Source organism: Podarcis erhardii, assembly GCF_964252035.2.
Source record: "Podarcis erhardii genome assembly, chromosome: 2".
Classification (NCBI taxonomy): domain Eukaryota; kingdom Metazoa; phylum Chordata; class Lepidosauria; order Squamata; family Lacertidae; genus Podarcis; species Podarcis erhardii.
This window is the reverse complement of record NC_138498.1, coordinates 113,157,285-113,175,555: the sequence shown is the minus strand read 5'-3', so window position 1 is coordinate 113,175,555 and position 18,271 is coordinate 113,157,285. Positions and strand designations below refer to the sequence as shown.

General features: G+C 44.9%; 3 protein-coding genes across 3 annotated transcripts in view; 2 read left to right on the top strand and 1 right to left on the bottom strand.

Annotated features, from left to right (window-relative positions):
- LOC309336856 (zinc finger protein RFP-like) overlaps positions 1-18,271 on the bottom strand; it is a 210,231-nt gene that overhangs the window by 79,121 nt on the left and 112,839 nt on the right. The window lies entirely within an intron of this gene.
- LOC309336891 (zinc finger protein RFP-like) overlaps positions 1-18,271 on the top strand; it is a 106,564-nt gene that overhangs the window by 12,828 nt on the left and 75,465 nt on the right. The window lies entirely within an intron of this gene.
- Positions 3,874-16,664, top strand: LOC309337062 (zinc finger protein RFP-like). Its single transcript, XM_081853726.1, has 7 exons — positions 3,874-4,578; positions 8,784-8,879; positions 9,489-9,719; positions 10,432-10,454; positions 12,663-12,784; positions 14,368-14,456; positions 14,733-16,664. The coding sequence occupies exons 1-7, from the start codon at positions 4,045-4,047 to the stop codon at positions 14,745-14,747; spliced, it is 1,110 nt and encodes a 369-aa protein (XP_081709852.1). The 5' UTR covers positions 3,874-4,044; the 3' UTR covers positions 14,748-16,664.

The following is an 18,271-nucleotide window of genomic DNA, read 5'->3' as shown; positions in this document are numbered from 1 at the left end:
GTGAGAATCAAAGTTTAGTTAGCAATGCTTATTGCGCATGTGTATTAAACATGAAATGAGGTAATGATGTACATGATTGGTGAAAATTGAAATCCTTTGTTTGAAATGTTATAAATACCATCGCCCTGACCCTTGGGCGGGGTTGCAGTTTTGCGAAAAGATTCAACTGTAACCTATTGCTTTGCAGTAAACAACAATGGACTCCTAACTTCTCTTGTCTCTGAGTTTTATTGGCGTAAACTCAGAAGATAAGCCATTTTTGGCTTACAACAAGGGGATTTGCAAAACCACAGTTAAGTATCTCTGGTCTGAACCAGTGGAGGACAAGGTGCTCACGTCTGCTCTTATATTATTAAACTGCTGTTGCTTGATTTGAGTCCTTAATATCTGAAATAAACAAGGGCTCCATTGATCCAGGAAGTGGGAGCTGTGGCCAGCAGGGCTCTTCTGAAAGTATGTGCTTTTAAGTGAGATAAAAATCAAAACAATTACTCTATGTTTGAAATGACTGGCTTCAGATTTAACATTTCCCAACATGACCCATGTTGATGTGAGGCACAGGTTGGAAGCCTTTTGCAGCCCAGATGCTGCATTGTCTGGAGTTTGAAAAAAATTGGACCCACCCCATGGGTGCAATTTGACGGATGGTTGGGACAATCACATAATATCACTATGAAATTACACGATTGACAGATGAGTTCCCTACCCATGCCTTATGGGGAACATTTGAAATAACTTGCGCTGCGGATAGATAGGACCAGTAGCAAAAGTGAGCAGAGTTCCTGCTATGCTCTCCATCCACACAAGCAAGAGAGATTATCCCTGTCCAAGGATGGATTTTAGTCAGAAGTACATGCAAGGGACCAGTGAGGCCTGTATCCTGACGGCCATTTTGAGGGGCCTGCATCATTCGGCTCCTGCAGCTGAGGTTTTCCAACCCTAGTCAGAGCTTGAGGTCTATTATTATTATTGCATGAAAACATTTATTTCAGTAACCCCACAGGTACACTTCTTTAATTGTGTACACTTGCCTTTAAACTTTTGCAGATTTTACCTGTGTTTTTATTGGAAACCATTTATACTATTCTTGTGCCACAGCTTAGTTTTTTTTTTTTTTAAAAAAAAAAACTGAGCTGGTTTCCAAACATTTCGAAATAAACAAAAGCGACAACGATACAACAATATTTCAATAACATTTCTTAAAAACAAAAGTAAACTATACATCATATAAATCTGGAACTTTGACTCTCACAGCGTCATCTTCACTTTCACCAATGCTGCGTTCTCTGGGGAGGGGGTCTGCTCCTGGCTCAGTGTGGGGCAATGAGGTGAGGTTGTCCTTGGGTGCAATCGAGATCCATCTGACAGTAGCAAAACTCACTTGGTTGAGCCAAATCCTTCAAAGCAAGGGAGGGAGAAGGAAAGAAGGCAGGAAGGAAGGCCATGAACCTTCTTCCCACCCCCCTTGTTAGACTTTCCTCCCCCTTCCCTCCAAAAATCTCCCAGTTGTTTACCCCCAGTGTTGGTTTCTTATATTGGGTGGAAATGTCTGGCAAAAGTACCTTTGGTAAGGAAGGTTGTATGTGTGATGGGGAAAGGGTTCAGCACTCTAAGTGCCCCCCAACAGTTTCCACAGCCCTGTCTTAAAGTGTTCAATTCTCTAATAAAAAAGGTTAAACTATGTAGTGCCTCCCTGCCCTCCTTCCCACACTTTCTGAAATAAGTGTACTCTCAGTTCTTTCTGAGGTGGTAAAACTGCTCCCTTCAGACAGGGCTTTAGCCCAGCCTTCAGCCTGACATGCTAGATGTCCATGTGCAGGGAATGCATGTTCTGCAGCAAACTGTTCAGTGAGTACAGTCTAGACACAGGTTTACCACCTCAGCAACAAGTAAACTTTCCTGTCACTGTGGTGTGGGTGCACCTCTTTACAACAACTCTTTAGAACCTTCTTCCTGACATGCTAGATTTCCATGTGCAGTGAATTTATGGCAAATTGTCCATGATTCAACATCATGGATATACTTTGCAAGCTATAAGCGCAATCTATTACATCTTATTCCTTATAAACATGAAGAGTCAGCATTTATTTCTCACAGAGGGGCACGATTTCAAGGACAGCATAGGCAACTTGGTGGTGCCAGCTGAAACCTATCCTGTGTTTTTCTCTCCAATTATTTTTCCTACCAAAGGGTTCATGGAGCTTATGCACTCGGAAAAGGGTGTATAGAATCTGAGCCCATATAAAAGCGGGGTGCATTCTGGTACAAACATAATGGAAACAGTGCTCCCCACAAAAGCTGATGAAGAAAATACCAACAAATGATATTTTCCCCCTTACAGAGCTATAGAGCAGTTGCATGAAACAGCCCCAGGTGACTTCTCACTGAGTTGAGGTTGTGGGTGGGGGGTTTTTTTTTGGAGGAGGGTGGCTGGCTGAGGAAGGAGACTAAGCTGCATAAAAGGGGGTGTTAGGGGGTAAGATAATATAGAACATTCAAGAGCGACAGAGGGCGTCACAGCTCACAACTAGCAATTCCCCAAAACTGGAAGTGGGAGGATTAGCCAGATCTCTGCCGGACCGGCAATACATGCAGATGTTTATATGCTGGTTGGACAGCAGGGCCGGCACACCCATGTGGCGAGGTGAGGCAGTTGCCTCGGGTGGCAGATCCAGCCTCCGAGAAGAGCACCACCGCAATGTATATTCTGAATCAGTGTATATAATACAGAGGTTTAATACGGAAAAGAGAAGGTTCTATTTTCATTATACTGTATGTGTGATCGTCTTTGCCTATGCAAACTTATTACTAATTATTACTAATTATTACTAATGTATGTGTGTAAATATTTTGAAGATCTAACATGTTGCTACAAAATTAATAAATAAAGGTGAAATGAGGAATGTGAGTGTTTGTAGAGAAGTGGCAGTATGTGGAGGAATTAAGGAACAAAGAGAAGCAGGAATTGTAAATAAGTAAACAAGCGAGGGCATTTGGACAGAGCAGATCCACCATCTCCATATCACCAAAAACAAAAGGTCAGAAATTTAAATGAAAATGTACATGAAAGTCAGAGATGCATTAGCTGAGAGTCCTACGACTAGATGACGCTTGGGATCCCTTCCATTTCTACAATTCTGTGATTCTTAGTGCTAATTTATACATGGAGACAGCAAATTTTAAAATAATCAGTACTGTACAATTGAAATAGAAATGCTGTCCATCTTACCGTATCGGGGGAAAGACTGCGTCTTCCTGCTAAGTATGTTGACTGGATGCTATCCGTGCACACAGGTAGTGGAAAAGTGCCAACTGCTCTCCTTCTCAGGGCTCTTTATCCTTAAACCCAGCTTGGATTGGGTGCTCCTTCAGATACAGACAGTGTGGTATAGTGGTTACAGCTTTGGACCAGGATGGGGAGTTCAGGGTTGACACACACAATAAAAGCACATGAAATCATAAACCTAAGCAGGCAGCGGGTGTGTATGTGTGGCTTTGCTTTTCTTTCTTTTGACTGATTTACTTTAACTTACTTTTTGATCTGAAAGCCTAATCATATCAGCTACAGCAGGGGTCACCAACCTAAGGCCTGGGGCCCGGATGCGGCCCAATCGCCTTCTAAATCCGGCCCCCGGACGGTCCGGGAATCAGCGTGTTTTTACATGAGTAGAATGTGTGCTTTTATTTAAAATGCACCTCTGGGTTGTTTGTGGGGCAAAAAAAACATAGTCCGGCCAACCACATGGTCTGAGGGACGGTGGACCGGCCCATGACTGAAAAAGGTTCCTGACCCCTGAGCTACAGTGTCCCGTTTGTGGTAAATTCAAAAGTCCTGCTCCAGTCTGTTAGTAGACCTTTTATTAGCCTCATAATAGGTACAGGGATCTCCATAAATTTTCCTGGGGGCTGTAGTTAGTTAAGGGTGCTGGGAAATGTAGCTTTTGGGGGTAAACGGCCATTGCCAGGATTCTTTGGCAGACATCATGCACTTTGACTGCATGGTACGGATGTGAAGCTGCACACTGTAAGGGTTTCTCATGGTTTATGCTGATGCTTTGCAAAGACTATGAGTCACCCAGAGGGAGGGAATGGCACACCCTTGGACTTGAAACTGGAGAAACGAAACTAAGCCTTTTATTCCCACTTCAGGCAGACGAAATGGCAGACGAGAGTCCAGTCCAGAACCTCTGCGAGGAAACAACATGCCCCATCTGCCTGGAGTATTTCACAGATCCAGTGATCATAGACTGTGGCCACAATTTCTGCCAAACCTGCATCACCAAGACTTGGGGAAACTCGGACCAAGATGCTTCTTGCCCTCAGTGCAGGGAACCTTGTCAGCAAAGGAATTTCAGGCCCAACCGGCAACTGGCGAACATTGTGGAAATAGCCAAGAAATTCAGCCTTCAGATGGCCAGAGGGGCGGAAGCGCTGGGAAAGGTTTGTGAGAGACACCAGGAGCCCCTGAAGCTCTTCTGCGAAGATGACCAAGACCCCATCTGTGTGGTGTGTGACAAATCCAAGGAGCATAGGGACCACAAGGTGATCCCAAAGGAGGAGGCCTTTGAGGAGTATCAGGTAGGAAGATGTAGGATTGGGGACCAGACTTCCAAGGGATGCTCAGTTATTCACTTATTCTAGGGGGAAATATTTCAGCCTGAAGGCCCCATTTTTCTCTAGGTGACATTCAGGTGGGGCATGTGGGTGGGTGTTTGTGTCCCAAACGCTGCTGTACTGTTTTTAATATTCAGTTGGAAGCCGCCCAGAGTGGCTGGGGAAACCCAGCCAGATGGGCGGGGTACAAATAATAAATTATTCTTATTCTTATTCTTATTCTTATTCTTATTCTTATTCTTATTCTTATTCTTATTCTTATTCTTATTCTTATTCTATTCTTATTCTTATTCTTATTCTTATTCTTATTCTTATTCTATTCTTATTCTTATTCTTATTCTTATTCTTATTCTTATTCTTATTCTTATTGGGTCCCGAGGCAAAAGGGACAGAGCAACACTTGAAAATTGAACCTTTTTGCAGTAGGCTAGTTCCCACAAATGCTCTCATTGCCGTCTCTGTCCACCATCTAAGTAAGCGGGAAGCATTGGTGGAGTTCATTCTAGCCAGGCAAAAAAAAGACTCGAGGAGGATGTGAACTGCAGCTGGTGAATGTTGCAGCCTGAAGCCAGATAGCGAGGCCTGCAGCTCCTATCTCGTACTGAGCATTCAGAAGTAGGAACATTCGCAAGAAGTTCCAACTTGAAAAGTACCCATTTCAACCATCTCCCACCTTTTCCTGCCCCAGGAACCCAGAGAACTACCAGGGCTGGAGAGGGCTGGTCTGAGGGTCGTAGCTCAGCTTCTGCTTTGCCTGAAGAAAGTCCCATGTTCATTCCTTAGTATTTTTATGTAGAGCTGGGGACAGCCTTTGACCCAAACCCTGGAAAGCAGCTTTCAGTCAGTATAGAAAACAGACTCCGTATAAGCCAGCTTCTTATATTCCTAGTGGAAGCATGTGATATTCCCCAGTCCCAGCAGTCTCTCTTTTTCTCGAGTCCCAGAATTTATGTTGGGAAACGGATGTTATGCCCACCAGTTTCTGCTCAGGAGCCCCCCCGCCCCCCGTGGTCTAGGAGGGCAGTCTGCCCAGTGGAAATGTTGTCAGGAGCTGGGGATGCAGGGATTAGCACTCCAAAGCCAGTCCCCAGAGGGAAACGGGTGCACCATTGTTGCCTGGAGAGAAGAAGAGGAGTTTGGATTTGATATCCCACTTTATCACTACCCGAAGGAGTCTCAAAGCGGCTAACATTCTCCTTTCCCTTCCTCCCCCACAACAAACGCTCTGTGAGGTGAGTGGGGCTGAGAGACTTCAGAGAAGTGTGACTGGCCCAAGGTCACCCAGCAGCTGCATGTGGAGGAGCGGGGAAGTGAACCTGGTTCACCAGATTACGAGTCCAGCGCTCTTAACCACTACACCACACTGGCGAGAAACACCACTGTCACCCAGTGGCGTAGCGTGGGTTGTCAGCACCCGGGGCAAGGCAAGTAATTTGCGCCCCCTAACCTTAACCCCCAGATGTTGTGCCCGGTGCGGCTGGCCCCCCCTGCACCCCCCACGCTACGCCACTGCTGTCACCTTCTCATGCCACAAAGTGGGCTTCTGGGCTCCTAGGGAAGGGAGCTGGGATGTGGTGGCTTGCAGGATCAAGGTGTGCAGGGATCTGCAGGCGGGGCCTCACGTGACTCAGTCCTGCTTGCAAAGGATTCAAACAAGGAGGTTTGTTTTGCACACGCTCCCGCTCAAATGCTTCTGGTGAAAAAAAGGAAGCCCTTCCTTCTTGCCAAGCTCTTTGCAAATCCGTTGCTTTTAAATATGCTGCATTGTGTCTTGTAACATGACTGGAAAGCTCTGCAGCCACTTAATGATTTACTGTACAACTTCCTTATTCCTCAGGACTGCAGCCATAGAAAAAGTATCAAAGTCCAATATCCAAAGTTCAGTCTTCTGACTGTATTCAGCACTAAACACATGAGCAAGTTCCATAGCACATAAGCAAGGGACAACAAACTGAAGCTCAATCCAGACAATCTGGACAGGAGTAGCCTAACTACTGTTGTCTATGGTCTAGTAACCTCAAGGTTAGATTACTGCAATGTGTTATAGGTAGGGCTGCCTCTGAAGACGGTTCGGAAACTTCAGCTAGTGCAGAATTCAGCTGCCAGGTTACTTGCCAGAGCAAGACGGTTTGAGTGTATTACACTGATCCTGGTCCTACTGCACTGGCTACCAATTAGTTTCTGGGCCCTATTCAAAGTGCTGGTTTTGACTTATAAAGCTTTAAATGGCTCAGGACCGCAATACCTCAAGGACTGCCTCATTCCATATAAACTTTCCTGGACCCTGTGATCATCTTCTGAGGCTCTCCTTCGTGTGCCCCCTCCTTGAGAGGTCAGGAGGGTGGCAACACGAGGACAGGGTCTTCTCTGCAGTGGCTCCCCACCTGTGGAATGCTCTTCCCAGGGAAGTCCGCCTGGTGCCTTCATTATACACCTTTAGGTGCCAGGCAAAAACGTTCTTTTTAACCAGGCCTTTGGTTGATTTGATTGACATCTTATGCCCTTTTAAAACGTGGTTCTTTTTTGGGGTTGTTTTTATTTTGATTATATATTTTGTGGTTTTATATTTGGATTTTGTTCTGTGAACTGCCCTGATACCTTCGGGTATAGGGCAGTATATAAATTCATTCATTCATTCAATCTATCAATCAATATAGGTCACAGTAGCCCATCTTGCATGCAGAAATCCTTAGCGTTTCTAGGTAGGGCTGGGAATATACAATGGTACTTCGGTTCTCAGACTTAATCTATTCTGGAAGTCCGTTCCAAAACCAAAGTGTTCCAAAACCAAGGCGCACTTTCCCTTAGAAAGTAAGGCAAATCAGATTAATCCGTTCCAGACTTTTAAAAACAACCCCTAATTTTAACATGAATTTTACTATCTAACGAGACCATTGATCCACAACATGAAAATAATAATCAATGTACTTTACTATAAAATAAATAAGACAGTATTGTAGATGATAAAAATAATAAAAAAAAAAATTTCTTTACCTGCACTGATGATAGTCATTGTTTGGATGGGGGGCTTTTATCTATTTCCGCAATCGCTCAACCAATCAATCAATCAATCAGTAGCTGAACTGGGTTCCACACAGTCACAAAAACAAATTAACTGAAAAAGTCTCAAAAACAAAAACAACAAAATAAATAGCAAAAACAAAAGTGCCAAACTTAATCCATTCCAGAAGTCCATTTTACTCCTGAAATGTTTGAAAACCAAGGCGCAGCTTCTGATTGGTGCAGGCGACCCCCAGGGAAACAATAGCCACATTGTATGTTTGACTTCTGAAAAATATTCGAAACAAGGACCAAGGCGTTGGAATTCCAAGGCATTTAAGAACCAAGGAACCAATGTACTTGATCAGAAATCCAGTCAGTACAGCCAGTAGTGAGCTAGTTGGACCAGAGGTACATATAACTCAGTGTAAGGCCGCTTCCCCTCTTTCTAGATATGTCCCCAAACCCCAGAGCACAGGTATCAGGTATTAGCAATGTAGCCATGTGGCTCACAATTCTGCTGCAGAACCATATCAAAGCTTCCTATTAGCAGAGGCCTAGGAAGTTCTACCTGCAAAATACTGCAAGGGGGGAAAAGGAGGAGCAAATGTTGTGAAGTTATGAGGGGTAAAGGATGTTATTAGGGGCAGTCCAGTTTCTTCTGGGGGAACTCGATGGAACCAGCAGTGTGGCACTTCCTGTGACAACTTCAAGGTGAATACTGCAAGTTGTTTTTCTTAAAAGAAAAAGACAAAGAACGAGCTCTGAATAGGGCTGTGCACCAGCCACAACCTTTGGTTCGTACCCCAATTTAAGAACATGGTTTGGTGCAGAAAATGTGAGAGGGTGACTGAATTGGCTCAGGATCTGAATCCAAATCCCATACAGATATTCTGTTTTGTGCAAATCTGGTATATAAGAAAACTTTTTTCTTTTACGCTATCTCCCCATAATTTTGAGTCCCCTTGTTTCCCCCCATATTTAATCAGAAAATTAAATATTAGCTATATAAATATGCATATGTGAATCCTGATCTAATTCTACATTGAGAATGGAAGTTTCTTAGAAACTGTACATAGACTCCTTTCAAGCTTCGTGTTCTTGGTTTCCTGTTACAGTTTATATCTCTGCTGCCAAAACTAACCCAAATGCCTTTTCACCCACCCCAGGGTAAAATTCTGCGTCATTTGGAGTTCCTGAACAAACAGAGAGAAGAAATTCTGTCTTCTAAACTGACAGTGGAGACCGAAAGCCAGAATCTGCTGGTATGTAGGTTCAAACTTGTATAGCTTCCCTCTCCAGGATGGTTTTACTTGACAGAGTGAGGCCTTAATTCTTCACTTGCACAGTGTCCCAGGTCTGATCATTGGCATTATCAATTAAATGGATAATGGGTGGTAGAGTTGGGAAAGGTCTCTGCTTCAGATCTTGAAGAGCAGGACAGGCTAAAACTGGTAGGGCTGTCTAGGGGCCAATGTAGTCCTTGACTCCAAAAATGTCCACCCATGCCAGCATCAATCCTTTAAGAATGAACCCCACCAAGCCAGTCTTCCTCCTTCTCATCACTTCCTCACGGCCCTACTATTAGGCAGAGTGAGGTGGCCAAGGCAGGATGAAGATACCAGCAAATAGAGAGCAGCAGCAGGAGCTAATAGATCAGTAATAGGTGAGCAGCAGGAAAATACTGAGGACTGAGCCAAGCAAAGAGGCCGTGTCCTGCTAAGCCAGCCTGCCTGCCTCCCTCAGCTGTGACTGAACTTCTGTACCATTGTGAGTGTTGAAGTAAACATCAGCTGCCCTGCCAGTCAGCTTGCGCATATGGAATCAAAGGGACATCTAAATGTCTTTGTTTGGCCATGATTCTCTCCTTGCAGAAGCAGACAGACATGGAGAGGCAGAAAATCATGGCTGATTTCAAGCAATTGCACCAGTTTCTGGAAGAACAAGAACACCTCCTGCTGGCTAAGTTGAAGGAACTGGACAATGGGATCAAATCCTGTGAGGACCAACATATTGCAAAACTATCTGAGGAAATGGCCTCTATGGATGACCTTATCAAGGAGCTGGAAAAGAAACAGAAACAGCCAGCGACTGAATTCTTGCAGGTAAGAGTTGGCACAATGAAATAATCCAGGTTGTCCTCTGGGGAAGGGCTGTACCGCCACACACTCTGTTCATTGGTCTATACAGTGGTACCTCGGGTTAAGAACTTAATTCGTTTAGGAGATCCGTTCTTAACCTGAAACTGGTCTTAACCTGAGGTACCACTTTAGCTAATAGGGCCTCCTGCTGCCACCGCCCAATTTCTGTTCTCATCCTGAAGCAAAGTTATTAACCCAAGGTACCATTTCTGGGTTAGTGGGGTCTGTAACCTGAAGCGTCTGTAACCTGAAGTGTCCGTAACCTGAAGCGTCTGTAACCCAAGTACCACTGTAGAAGTATTTACAGTAGGCGTGTGCACTTCAGGATTTGGTTGATATATAAGCAAAGGGAAAAGTAATAAACTGCTGGAAGGAACTGGGTTGGTCAAAGAAAGCTTGGCAAAAACAATGAGTCCATTTAATGTCCGTTCAAATTGCATCTTGTTGGTGTCTCCAGCCTGCTCCCCCTTAAGGCTCTAAAGTGGCAAGGACTGAGAGCAGCTTCTCACGCCCGCCTTGCCCAGTGGGGCCTGTGGTCCCTGGACTAGCGCGTTGTCTCTGCAGCAAAAATTGTGTTATACATAGAAAAATACACTATGTCCCCTCTGTGAACTGATGTGTGGGAGGGGTCTGGTGCAAAGGACTGAATTTCTCTCCTTCTGTCTCTTCCATCTAGAATATGAGAAGCATCCTGGAAAGGTATGTGGCTTTGTTATGAATATGAATAATATTATTTTTTAATTTTATTAAAAAATATATATTAATAATATTAATTTCTTTCATTGGAGGTAAGGGATAATTTAATTTGGTCTATACTTTTATGTGAACCAATCTACTTCACAGTTTACAGACCAATAAGCAGATCAGAAAACAGTTACCAATCTGCTTCACAATTTTACAAATTTTGTGATGCATTTTTTAAATCCAAACCAGCGTATCTTGTGTGGGGAAATGTACAAAAAGCGTACTGGGGGATGCCTAGAACAGCATACAAAAATGCATAAGATTGGGGGAGGTTATGCATATAAAATGCATAGTTTAGGAAGGAGTGATGATATTTCTTCATCTATTGTATACTTCATATCAGAGATGTTGTTGGTCTTGGATTATTAGATTTCTTATTTGCCCTCCACTGTCAGGGCAGTTGATGGATTAAAATACAATACAGTGGAACCTTGTTCCCAAACTTTATCCGTTCTGGGAGTCCATTTGACTCCTGAAGCAGTTTGGGAACCAAGGCACAACTTATGATTGGCTGCAGGAGCTACCTGCAGCCAACCAAAAGCTGTGGAAGCTGTGCCAGACATTCGGCTTTCAAAGAATGTTCCAAAACTGGAACAATCTCTTCTGGTTTTTGATCGTTTGGGAGTTGGAACGTTCGGCTCCCAAGGCATTCAAGAACCGAGGTTCCACTGTATTAAAAATAGTTTAAAAACATATTGTTGTTGTTGTTGTTTAGTCATTTAATCATGTCCGACTCTTCGTGACCCCATGGACCAGAGCACGCCAGGCACTCCTGTCTTCCACTGCCTCCCGCAGTTTGGTCAAACTCATGCTGGTAGCTTCGAGAACACTGTCCAACCATCTCATCCTCTGTTGTCCCCTTCTTCTTGTGCTCTCCATCTTTCCCAGCATCAGGGTCTTTTCCAGGGAGTCTTCTCTTCTCATGAGGTGGCCCAAGTATTGGAGCCTCAGCTTCAGGATCTGTCCTTCCAGTGAGCACTCAGGGCTGATTTCATTAAGAATGGATAGGTTTGATCTTTTTGCAGTCCATGGGACTCTCAAGAGTCTCCTCCAGCAGGAACCTGCAAGCCACTCCAGTATCCTTGCCAAGAAAACTCCATGGACAAAGACAACAGGCATATAAAGGTTTCCCTTCATTGATCACTGCCTTGCCATGGCAAGGGGGCTTGAATAACTCAGAGAAACTATACTCCCTCCCCCCGCATTATACTTCATTTTCCACTTTGTCATAGGTCTTTGTAATGGTCACAGGGCAGACAATACCATTTGCTGCTATCACAGGGCTCATCCACACATCTGCTTTTCCTGTGATTTCTAGGCAGATGTCTGAGAGGCTTTTCTTTTGTCCCACCGCTTTTCCTGGGAAAACCTGCTTCTTATCACTGTATTGGAAGAAACATAAATCAGCAGAAAACCCCACAAATGTTTGCTTCTATTCAGCTTTCAATCCACAGAAAACCCGACTGACCTTTGTTCCAGTTACAGATAGGTAGCCGTGTTGGTCTGCCATAGTCAAAACAAAATAAAAAAATTCCTTCCAGTAGCACCTTAAAGACCAACTAAGTTAGTTCTTGGTATGAGCTTTCGTGTGCATGCACACTTCTTCAGATACACTGAAACAGAAGTCACCAGACCCTTTTATATAGTGAGAAGGTGGGGAGGGGTATTACTCAGAAGGGTGGTGGGAATGGGTGATTGGCAGATAGCTGTGATGAGCCTGTTGACGACTCTACCTATTGCAGTCGTTAAGAGTTGTCAACAGGCTCATCACAGCTATCTGCCAATCACCCATTCCCACCACCCTTCTGAGTAATACCCCTCCCCACCTTCTCACTATATAAAAGGGTCTGGTGACTTCTGTTTCAGTGTATCTGAAGACGTGTGCATGCACACGAAAGCTCATACCAAGAACTAACTTAGTTGGTCTTTAAGGTGCTACTGGAAGGAATTTTTTTATTTTGTTTTGACCTTTGTTCCGATTCAGTGGTAAACAGCAGGGACTTTCCTGGGGAAAGCAGGGGGAATGAAAGACAAACCTATCGTGGACGATCCCTTGGTATCTTCCTGCTGTTCCCACTTTTCTCCTTCATTCTGATGACTGAATTAAGAATGACTTGAGAATGACCTGATGGAGCACAATAAACCTCACTTTCTTCTTCCTAGGTGTAATGAAAATAAAAATAAAATCATGAATGCAATAGCTTTTCCTCCTGGATTAAAAGAGCAAATAGATAAATTCTCTAAAATGCATCCTTTTTTGGAGAAGGAGACCAAGAAATTCAAAGGTAATAAAGATCATTGTATGATGTTTTAGATTGGGGATAGATAGATCAATAGTTCGATAGATAGACATAGTTGCATGCCATGCCAATTTCCAAACGGTGAATATTCCAGGGGTCCTGGGCTGCTTCCCATTAGATACCTGATATCTTGACATTTGAGGATACTATGTGAGGGTCAGTTTAAAATTCTGGGTGAACTTTTAGTCTTTGGCATTGATTGCAACTTGAAATATACTCAGAGTCGCAAAGTGATTTCATGCTCTTTATTCAGCTCATAGTGGTGAGGAGGAATCAATGCAAGTCCCCTCAAAGTATCTGCTTTATATACATTATTTACACAATGGGCTGCACATGATTGGCTAATTCCGGAATTCTACTGTAAGCCAATCAGGTTGTGGATTCACTTCTATCTGGAGTATGACTGGGTGGTTCCTGCTAACCAATCATACTGCTGCATTGTTCTAGGCCCAATCAGACTGCTGCATTCTGAATCCTATTGTTCTAGGACCAATCAGACTGCTGCAGTTTGGATCCTATTCAACTCAGTACATAACACAACTCTTATTTGAGTGCGCCCCCCAAAAAAAAATGCTGTCAGAGCTGCCTCTAGGTCCCAGCTCACAGAGGACCAACGCCAGGCTGATGTAATGTTCAAAAGTCTTTATTGAAGTTTAGTTTCCATTTCAAAGCCAGAGCGTGCAGCCCTACGTCTTAAACCCTAGATCGGCGAAGTCCCGTCTGAATCTCCTCCCCTTCCGCACCAGTTTAAGATCCTAGCCCTGCTCCACCTTCTGCGCTGCTCTCTCCTCCTCTGGGTCCTCCTGCCCGCTGGGGCATTGCCCTTTCTGGACTCTTCCGACGCTGAGTCGCTTAGCTCCTCCCCCTGCCTCCGGCGGGCTTTAGGACCGGTTCCCAATCCTCATTCTCTGCTGTCCCGCGCTCCTGTACATTTGAACTTGCTTCTCGCGCCAACCCAGTGACCTTTCTCCTAACCGTTACACTACTTCTATCACTGCTTCCCTCTTCCGTGACACTGGCCGGATCTGACCTCCCCTCCGTTGTCCGACTCTCCGAGGGAGGCGTGGTCAGCCCTGCCTCGTCTTCTCTCACTGGTGGGGAATGCACTGGCCCCGATACCTGGGACTCTTCCCCCCCACTCTGCTCTGGTGGGGAAGCTGGTCCTGATTTCCAACTACTGCTCTGGGAGTCCCTGCTGCCCCCTTGCTCCTGGGGCGTTCCCCTTGGGACCCCCCTGCCCCTGGCCACTGGCGCCCCCTTCTGTGAATCTTCCGATTCGCTGGAGAGGCTCATGGAATCCCTCGGACCACTGTCCCCTCCTACGCTCCCCTCGGATTCCTCCCCCTCGCTCTCCATCTCCCATCTTCCCTGTGCCTCTGCTCCTGAGCCCCTGACAAATGCTTTCATAAAACTTAATGCTAATGCTGAAAGAGGGAGAAAGATGGAATGCTATGACTAAATTTTAGATTTAGCCATGAACACTCTTGCAAACATTCTAAATCTAAAGTATTGCCCTTGGCACCAAGTCTGAGTATTGACTTCTTCCTTATATCACTTATTTCCCTTAGATGTTGTGCTCTCTGGGCCTCAGGAAGAGGAAGTCATGACTGTAACCTACCTCGGTCACCAAGTACCTTTCAGGGGTGCAAGGCGGAAGGTTTAGTATTCCCATGTTTCATTTTTTTTTCCTTTTGGGAAATGAGAGACAGCAGAGACTGTGGTGTCTTTGGGATATATAGTTTATTTACACATATATACAATCTGTGCCCACAATGGAGGGGTTCACAACACAGACACCCCAAGAGAGTCTTGTTTCTCCCATAGCCACAGTCTTGGATTCAAAACAGGAATTAACCATCTTGCTCTGATTCTCTTTCTGTCTTGCTGCCTTTTACAGCCTGTCACATTCCTAATCATTTCCTTTCTCTTGTAGGTCCAGGGATGGTAATTCCTAAACGAGTATTAGTAGTGTATGGCCAAACAACAGCCCAAGCAACATATGGCCAAGCACCAACCTGAGAAATATATATGAAGCCACCATCGTTTGCCTCCAGATTCTCAACAAGCACATATTTGAACCAATCATGCGTTGACCCCGTATTCTCAAATAAGAACATTAGTTGTTGTTTCTATGTTATGGGAGTTGAGAGAATCATCTCAGGGACTCATTCCTGGGTATTGGATGTGGGGAACGAGAACTTCTGGGCTGTAGGGGTTGTCAAGGAGTCTTTAAAGGAGTACAATATTGTCAATTTGAATCATGAAATTGGCATCTGGGATATTGGGAAGATTCCTAATGATGCATATTATGCTTCCACTTATCCTGGAATATCTCTGGGACCATCACCCTCGATCCACACGGGACCCCTTAAGTTCAACCCAAAAGGGATTCAGCCAAAGAGGATCCGTGTGCTTGTGAACTATGAAGCAGAATTAGTAATCTTCTATGATAATCTTCAGATAATACTCTCTTCACCTTCAATGCTTCGTTCTCTGAGGAGGAAATCAGCTCCTTTCTCTGTGTGGGGAAATGAGAGGAGGTTGCCATTTGGTGCAAACTTGACAGGCCAGCGGGAGGTGCCAAGTCCTTTAAAACCAGGGATGGGTGGGGAAGTTTAAAAAACAGCATGGGGGTAAGGAGGAACTGGATCCCCCCCATACTTTCCTCCCCCAAACATCTGGGGAAAGAACTTTTTTTTTGGGGGGGGGAGTATGTGTGGTGTGGAAAAGGCTCAGGATATTAAGTCCCCGCCCCAAACTGCCAACTTCTTTAGAGGGAATTAGTAACAGTCTGACTCTATCATGCAGTATTATTGCTGTCAAGTCTGAATGGGCCCTGCAGGCTTTCCCCTCCAAATAGAGTTCTGTTGTGGGAAACAAAACACATGAAAACTGCCATTCAGACACAGCTTCAGAGGGAAGTAGTAGCTGAAGAGGGGAGGCTTTCCAACAAGGAACTGGCATGAGGCCCTGATCCAGATTGGCAGCGTGCTTCGGATCACAACCCCATAGCTGTATTTTATTTGGAAAAGAAACACACAAAATAGAAGCACGATTAAAAAGGAATTGTCTGCAAATACATGATACACAAATAGAGATTGATATGGGGGCATTTAAATGATCCCCTGTTATTTCCAGATTTGGATGGTTTTATGTGCTTCAAGTAGTTCTTCTATTTCTTTTTAGAATTTTTAATTGTTGTCACCTACGCGACCTAGGGATGTGGGTGGCGCTGTGGGTTAAACCACAGAGCCTAGGACTTGCCGATCAGAAGGTCGGCGGTTCGAATCCCCGCGACGGGGTGAGCTCCCGTTGCTCGGTTCCTGCTCCTGCCAACCTAGCAGTTCGAAAGCACATCAAAGTGCACGTAGATAAATAGGTACCGCTCTGGTTCGCCAGAAGCGGCTTAGTCATGCTGGCCATATGACCCAGAAGCTGTACGCCGACCTGGAAGCTAGGCCAGTAAAGCGAGATGAGTGCCGCAACCCCAGAGTCGGTCACGACTAGACCTAATGGTCAGGGGTCCCTTTACCTTTACTTTACCCTAGGACCTGATGTCGAAAGGTGTGCAAGAAAGCTTGCAAATAAATAAAATAATTCCACTTACTGCATTTCTGCGTGCCATTAATCACTTAATGTCCAAGCTGCTCAGGGAATTTGCAGAACCACTGTTAAGTATCTCTTGTTTGAACCCGTGGAGGACAAGATGCTCATGTCTGCTCTTATATTGTAACTCTTAAACTGCTATTGCTTTATTTGAGTTTTCAATATATGAAATAAAGAAGGGCTCCATGGTCTGAACCAGGAGGAGTCTTCTGAATGTATGTGATTTTAAGTGAAATAAAAATCAAAACAATTCATAGAATCATAGAATAGAATCATAGAATCATAGAGTTGGAATAGACCACAAGGGCCATCGAGTCCAACCCCCTGCCAAGCAGGAAACACCATCAGAGCACTCCTGACATATGGTTGTCAAGCCTCTGCTTAAAGACCTCCAAAGAAGGAGACTCCACCACATTCCTAGGCAGCAAATTCCACTGTCGAACAGCTCTTACTGTCAGGAAGTTCTTCCTAATGTTTAGGTGGAATCTTTTTTCCTGTAGTTTGGACCCATTGCTCCGTGTCCGCTTCTCTGGAGCAGCAGAAAACAACCTTTCTCCCTCCTCTATGTGACATCCTTTTATATATGTGAACATGGCTATCATATCACCCCTTAACCTCCTCTTCTCCAGGCTAAATTCCTCTATGTTTGAAATGACTGGCTTAACATTTAAGATTTAACATTTCCCAACATGACCCATGTTGATGTGGTTGAGGCCAGTCTAATTTCCCTGGGGCCAGGGATCCCCTTCATGTTTCCCCTTCATGCACCCAGGTCTCTGTCACACAACCCAGGTCAGCCCCCTGCAAGGTAAAGAAATCTCGTAGGGTGGCGGTTTTGTTGCCTATAGACCTGGCTTTGCACAACACCAGTGACGGAGGTGGGTAGTCCCTGCTCACCCTACCTTTGTCCCTCGGGATGGGGCGCAGGTTGGAAGGGGTACAAGTATATCCATCTCTCATACCCCTTCACCTGTAAGATCTGCCCCACCACCATACATCCCTTACCCTTCCATGGTAGTAATTCCAAGCCCCATGCTTGCCTCCTTTGATGCCATTGGTGTTATTATTAGAGCCTTATAAGTTGTGGCGGTGAGTATGGGACCCGCCCCCAAGCCCAAGGTGGGAAATGGGCTTCAAGGGGGAGCGGTCCTCCCCAATACTCACAGGCAGAGCAGCAGCAGAAGTGACCACCCATTGGTGGTGGAGTGACCCCAGAAGGGCTTCATCAGCTTGAGCTCTTACTACTGAAATTTGCCTCTTGTCTCACCCAATTTCAAGGAACTGGTTCAAATTTGATCTGACAAACAACTGGTTATTATTGTGATACAAAATGTAGCTGCTTATTCACATCCTCCTGGTCTGACAACAGGGCAAGCGAATGGGAGTCTTTGTGTACTTTGTAAACAGCAGTCAAGGAAATGTATGTAAGCTCAAACAGGCCAGACTTCTGTCACATTCTGGTCTTGTTTGTTTTGGGGGAAGTTCCCGCGCACTGAAATTTAAGTTCCATTCCATTTCCTTTCCTTTAACACCTGCGCGAAAGCTAAATACAGATCACCACAGTAACATGCAAAACAAGAAGAGTCATGTTCCTATGCCACGTCCTTCAGCAGTTCATACATGCTTCAGCTGAGCTGGAGATCAGCAGTCCTCTTGAATCAGGCCAGAGATTCATCAAAGATACCCTCAACAGGCGACTGACTGGTAATAATTCAGGGGCATTCTCAAAGAGATGGATTGGCTTATTGTGGGAAAGTTTCTGGGACAAAAACTCTTGTTTACATGCCTGCTCGCAGATCCAGAGAGTAACTCACCCACTGAGCACGGAGTCTCTGAGATCTGTGCAGCGCAGGAGTGCCAACCGGT

Excerpts from the sequence above, each read along its gene's own strand:
- LOC309337062 (XM_081853726.1), top strand. The coding sequence starts at position 4,045 with ATGCTGATGCTTTGCAAAGACTATGAGTCACCCAGAGGGAGGGAATGG. Across the intron at positions 4,579-8,783 it reads AGGCCTTTGAGGAGTATCAG|GGTAAAATTCTGCGTCATTT; the intron begins GTAGGAAGATGT and ends CACCCACCCCAG. Across the intron at positions 8,880-9,488 it reads CCGAAAGCCAGAATCTGCTG|AAGCAGACAGACATGGAGAG; the intron begins GTATGTAGGTTC and ends CTCTCCTTGCAG.